General features: G+C 37.9%; 1 protein-coding gene across 1 annotated transcript in view; it reads left to right on the top strand.

Annotated features, from left to right (window-relative positions):
* kcnt1a (potassium sodium-activated channel subfamily T member 1a) overlaps nt 1-6783 on the top strand; it is a 193863-nt gene that overhangs the window by 73352 nt on the left and 113728 nt on the right. Inside the window, exon 11 of the mRNA XM_060936623.1 lies at nt 6109-6203. Within this exon, the coding sequence (XP_060792606.1) occupies nt 6109-6203 (95 nt within the window). The remainder of the gene's footprint in view (nt 1-6108; nt 6204-6783) is intronic.

Genomic DNA, 6783 nt, shown 5'->3' with positions numbered 1-6783 from the left:
CCTAATTTGAGTAAAACTGAAAAATGTGTACAGTAATCTAAGTTTATATTATTAACCTTACTTTCACGTCATAAGTTAAACAGATGTTAAATTAAACTTTGTCTTTTCAACATTTTGGAAATTGTTTGTGTTCATTGAGATATTGTTTAAAATAGAGATGTCCCGATCCAGGTTTTTGCACTTCCGATCCGATACCGATATTTTTTTTCACTTCCGATCCGATACCGATACTGGCCGATACGATACCGGCCTATCCGAGCATGTATTAAAGTTCAAAGTTATTTACCTTCCTTACCTAGTTGTCAGACTCGTGTTGAAAAGGGTTTTAGTACTCTTGAGAACAGCTAGCCAGCTGAATTAGGTGAGTTTGAATAATACACAATGGTTGATAACAAGAAACTGACCTGTTTATTCAGGGATAAACACAAAATAGACAGCATTATAAATAAAAAAACAGAAATGGCATCAGTGGTCAGTAAAAAGTGCAAATAAGACTGTAAACTGTATCAAAAAAGCAAAGCACATAAACAACCTTATCTGTATCTATAATATAGTCTATTAACTCAGCATCAGTACTCTTCTCTTGAACAAGTGTAAACCAAGGCTTTAAAAATCAGTGCAAATAACACTGTAAACTATTTAAAAACAAAAATGCCTTCTACTCCCCAATCTGCTAGTGTTAGTTGTGTAGGACCTTTCTTTTTGTCTGCAGTTTTTTTAAGATACTCTTCGTGTTCAAATGGTGGTATTTTGCTAAATGCTTTATTAAGTTGGTTGTATTAAAACTTCTTACAGCTTTACCACCACGCCTGACTTTATTGTGGCATATGTTGCACTCCACCTCTTCGTCTTTGTCGTCCTTTAGGGTAAAATGATCCCACACAGCTGACATCTTTACCGTGAAACTACTGCTAAATTTACATCGCCGTGATAATGTAGAAGATGCCACTGAGGTAAATTGTAAGACGCTAATGCTGGTGCTGAAGGTGTGCTGGAAAATGCGGACCGGATTTTGGGGAAACCAGAGCAAAAAACTGGAATGGATTATCTAAATCGGTGCGCTGGGAAACCCGGAGCGGACTTTTTTTTAAAAATGGATCGGGAGTCTGGATCGGAATTTTTCCGCGCCTGCCGATCCGATCCCGATGCGCATTTTTTGCTGATATCGGCGGCCGATCCGATCCTAATATCGGATCGGGACAACCCTGGTTTAAAATGTTACTTTTCAAAGGGGGTGGACTCATTTACGCTGAGCACTGTATGTGTGTGTGTATGTATGTGTGTGTATATCTATATATGCATAATTATATATATAATATGTATTGATAATATGCATAATTATGATATTATGGGTGTCTGTGTACGTATGGATATGTGTATAGTTATATGTATGTGTATATGTATGTACTGTATATATGTATTGTATGTACTGTATATATGTATAACATAAGTATCTGTATATATGATTTGATTTGGTCGATATTATACCATGTTGGTATGTCTTCGTATGTTGGTATGTTTTCTTTTTTGTTTGTTGCTTTTGTTTTCTTTTGTATATATAGTTTATTATGGCGGAAAGTGACGTTTGATTAGCGGTGAGGGTTAGGATTTGATAAGTTATTTACTTCTTCCTAATCCTTTCCGAACATTATTATGTTACTGCCTTGTGGCTACGCTATTCTGTTATGACGATGTTTTGATTATTGCATTTTTAATTTTTATTAAAAAAATCTTTCTTCTTTACTGTTCGGAATCAATCAATCAATCAATCAATCAATCAATCAATCAATCAATCAAGGTAGTTGTAATGGGTATTGCTGTAATTGTAATGGAAGGTGTTGGATCAAGATGGGCTTTCATTCCACACTTTACTCTCTGAAAAGAGATACCTAGCACGGTCTTTGTGCATTAAAACCTTTTAAGGCTGACTAAGCTAGACAGTCAATTCTTGAGGAATCCAGGCTTCCCGATCGAGACAATGAAGCCAACATGAATGGTTTAGCACCATAACGCTGATCTTTGTAGTTGTTCATTTTCTCCTGTTTTTGTTGAATGGTTTGCTATAAAGTCCTTTTTGTTGTTGAGAAGGGACATTGAATGAAATAAGTCTTACATGCCGTCTGGCGTTAATCTTGTGTATCTCTAAAGGTCAATTTGCAAATACTTTCATAAATCAACTGGTTTTTTGGGGTTTTTTTTTCTGTATTGCCATGCTGCCAAGTCTGCACATCACCATAGTTTGAGGAATCTGGAGCAATATACTTTTGACTGGAAAGGATGAAATCAAAGGCTGAGCCATTTACCATGGTCAGCTTCTGAAGTTGTGTACAGAAAGGTTGCACCAATGTCAAATACTTGGGGTTGAACTTCAAATGCCATCTCTTCAGGCCAAGAAAGGATTACAGAGTGTGCATCATGAGGAGGAAGACCCTGCATCACAGAAGTACATGATCTGAATTTGGCTATAAGACAGAAGCAGAAATGAAATGGCTATGAAAAGGGAGCTCAGCTTTCCCAAATTACTTTATGATGAGTTGTAAACCACTGACTTGCATACCATAAAATCCATGTCGGATAATGTATGAAAAGTTTTTTTTTCTATGACCACCAGTGTAGGCACTCAAGCAGATGAATTATATTTTTTCTGTAATGTCTTCAGATTAAAATCTCTTTAGCGCTTATGACAGAGTCACACACCGCAAGTAGCAGGCTACAACATTTAAAAAAAAAAAAAACACAACCCGAAAACTTTTCAACAACTTGTTCCCAGCTAATGTCCAAACATGCATACATACACTGAACCTCAGTGTGCTTTTGCATTGTATTTGGGGTTAGTCTGAACTTGAAGATGGAGCTGCTTTTAAGTGTGAGCGCACACATTAATTTCTAGAGATGACTTGCAGGAGAACCAGATATGTTGTTGAGTTTATAGTCCAATCCCACAGAAGAGCTACTGTAGCACAAACTGCTGAAAAAGTTAATGCTGATACCTTTCTGTTTTAGCCAGCATTAACTTTTTCAGCAGTTTGTGCTACACTAGCTCTTCGGTGGGATTGGATCATATGGGCTAGCTTTCTTGCCCCATGTGAATCAGTGAGCCTTTGACACCCATGACCCTGTCACCGGTTCACTGGTGGTTCTTCCTTGGGCCACTTTTGGTAGGTACTAACCACTGCATACCAGGAACACCCCACAGGATGTGCCATTTTAGAAATGCTCAGACCCAGTCATCTAGCCATCACAATTTGGCCCTTGTCAAAGTCGCTCAGATCCTTATGCTTGCCCGTTTTTCCTGCTGCCAACACATCAACTTCAAGAACTAACTGTTCTTTTGCTGCCTAATATATCCCACTCCTTGACAGGTACCCCTGTAATGAGATAATGTGTTATTTCTGTCACCTGTCAGTGGTCATAACGTTATGGCTGATCGGTGTGTGTGCTTATATAATGAGTGTTTTACTGGGAAATTTTTCATATGAGCTACATCCGGGACATTGAGATCCAAAACTGTGTGTTAAATCTCTGTATGTCACTCGCGAGGAAATCCCACAATGTGCGTCTAGTCAGCAGGAAAACATTGGGAGTGACGTCATCAGAGTGAAATATCAGGAATTGTTATACATACAGGATACTTCTTCCATGGAACAAAAACATGTGTTCTATTCCCTTCTAGCAGGTTCCATTCATTTGGTTTGATAGCATGCAATATTGTTAGCATATTGCTTATCCTTTGTGTATTACATCACTCTACCCAATGGAGAATGGGCATTGAATATGGTTCACAATATTGCATGGTGGTCAAGACAACATGTCGGAGGCGTAAAACTTCTGTGCTAGCGAGCGACTATGACAAGTTGTAAACAAGCATGGCTGCCAGGTTTACGTCATTAAATACGAAAGATTTTGAGAGAATTTTGAAAGAGAAAGATGCGTTGAACACCCAAAAAGAATGTGTATGTACAATAATAATAATATTAGTTGGCTTTTTTTCATGGTATATCAGATATATTCCATTCAGCTAGTATGATATTGAACTTGTCTTTGCCCTGTTCAGTATCATGCTAGCTGAATGGATTATATCTGATATACCACGCAACGTCAGCCAAATTTATTTAAATATGTCACTCAGGTCCAGGATATATTTCATTAATGTGAGTTTTTCAACACAAGAAGATAAACTTCATATCTTCAAGCCAATGTGTGATGTTCTTTTTATTGTATAGACACATTCACAAGCAAAAAGTACCCAAATGTATCAAAACAATTTACCTGAGTGGGGATATTGAAAAATGTTATTCAATGTCCCGTGTGTGTATAAAATGTGTGTGTATGTACAACCCGATTCCAAAAAAGTTGGGACAAAGTACAAATTGTAAATAAAAACGGAATGCAATAATTTACAAATCTCAAAAACTGATATTGTATTCACAATAGAACATGGACAACATATCAAATGTCGAAAGTGAGATATTTTGAAATTTCATGCCAAATATTGGCTCATTTGAAATTTCATGACAGCAACACATCTCAAAAAAGTTGGGACAGGGACAATAAGAGGCTGGAAAAGTTAAAGGTACAAAAAGGAACAGCTGGAGGACCAAATTGCAACTCATTAGGTCAATTGGCAATAGGTCATTAACATGACTGGGTATAAAAAGAGCATCTTGGAGTGGCAGCGGCTCTCAGAAGTAAAGATGGGAAGAGGATCACCAATCCCCCTAATTCTGCACTGACAAATAGTGGAGCAATATCAGAAAGGAGTTCGACAGTGTAAAATTGCAAAGAGTTTGAACATATCATCATCTACAGTACATAATATCATCAAAAGATTCAGAGAATCTGGAAGAATCTCTGTGCGTAAGGGTCAACGCCAGAAAACCATGCTGGGTGCCCGTGATCTTTGGGCCCTTAGACGGCACTGCATCACATACAGGCATGCTTCTGTATTGGAAATCACAAAATGGGCTCAGGAATATTTCCAGAGAACATTATCTGTGAACACAATTCACCGTGCCATCCACCGTTGCCAGCTAAAACTCTATAGTTCAAAGAAGAAGCCGTATCTAAACACGATCCAGAAGCGCAGACGTCTTCTCTGGGCCGAGGCTCATTTAAAATGGACTGTGGCAAAGTGGAAAACTGTTCTGTGGTCAGACGAATCAACATGGGGTTGCATTAGTGCGTGTGGCATGGGCAGCTTACACATCTGGAAAGACACCATCAATGCTGAAAGGTATATCCAGGTTCTAGAGCAACATATGTTCCCATCCAGAGGACGTCTCTTTCAGGGAAGACCTTGCATTTTCCAACATGACAATGCCAAACCACATACTGCATCAATTACAGCATCATGGCTGGGTAGAAGAAGGGTCCGGGTACTGAACTGGCCAGCCTGCAGTCCAGATCTTTCACCCATAGAAAACATTTGGTGCATCATAAAACGGAAGATACGACAAAAAAGACCTAAGACAGTTGAACAACTAGAATCCTACATTAGACAAGAATGGGTTAACATTCCTATCCCTAAACTTGAGCAACTTGTCTCCTCAGTCCCCAGACGTTTACAGACTGTTGTAAAGAGAAAAGGGGATGTCTCACAGTGGTAAACATGGCCTTGTCCCAACTTTTTTGAGATGTGTTGTTGTCATGAAATTTAAAATCACCTAATTTTTCTCTTTAAATGATACATTTTCTCAGTTTAAACATTTGGTATGTCGTCTATGTTCTATCCTGAATAAAATATGGAATTTTGAAACTTCCACATCATTGCATTCCGTTTTTATTTACAATTTGTACTTTGCCCCAACTTTTTTTGGAATCGGGGTTGTGTGTATATATGTGAATGTTATCAGAAATTCTGCTGAAGTGTATCACACTCGTTTAGAGACCAAGAACTCAAACATCTGCTGATTTTTTGCATTACAGAACAATCCGAGATTTCTGTACATTTGCAGACTTTGAATTCATTGACATTTCAGATGTACTGTGTTTCCGGCTGGTAACTATGAGTTTAAGAAGACCAAAATGATTTGTAATATTTGAAAACTCTTTTTACAGCAGTTTACAGATGACATGAATTATTTTTTTAATAACACATTTGGGTTTCAGAATGATTTACATCGAGCCATCCAGAGGACACACTCTGCCATGTTTAACCAGGTCCTGATACTTATCTGCACATTGCTCTGCCTCGTCTTCACTGGGTTAGTCTGTATTTCTCTCTCTAAACATACTCTAGCAGGGCACACACACTGAAAAAAACCCATATTAACCTCTTAGGTTCAGTGTGGCAAAGAGTTTAGCATCTTTTGGCCACAAATTATTACATTACCACACAGAGGTTGCCAAATACACCTGCATGATTAAGTTGCATCATTTTATTCCTTGAAAATTCAGAGTGGTTTTTGTTTGGTGGTAGTAGACCATACAGAAAGAAAAATGGCAAGTTAAATTTACTGGAATATTTTTAAAAAGTAAGCGTTAAATCCATAAGTAAGATTCTTGCAATCTATTTTGTAGCAGCTTCTTTATTTTCAAATGAGTGGGACAGAGAAATCAATTAGACCAATGTAGTCACAGGAACCTAAGCATTGAAATGACTGACAATGTTACATTTCAGTCTTGGAGTGATACATAAGATTATAATGAAGTCACTGGCATTGTAACATATATATATATATATATATATATATATATATATATATGCAAAATACGATAGGGGTATCGCACCTGGCTCACCTCTACAGGTACTCGGCCCTGCACCATCTGTGAGCCAGTGGCATC

This window comes from Neoarius graeffei, chromosome 12 (genome assembly GCF_027579695.1).
Source record: "Neoarius graeffei isolate fNeoGra1 chromosome 12, fNeoGra1.pri, whole genome shotgun sequence".
Taxonomy (NCBI): Eukaryota; Metazoa; Chordata; class Actinopteri; order Siluriformes; family Ariidae; genus Neoarius; species Neoarius graeffei.
Note: the sequence above shows the minus strand (reverse complement) of the source record. Positions and strands in the feature narration are given on the sequence as shown.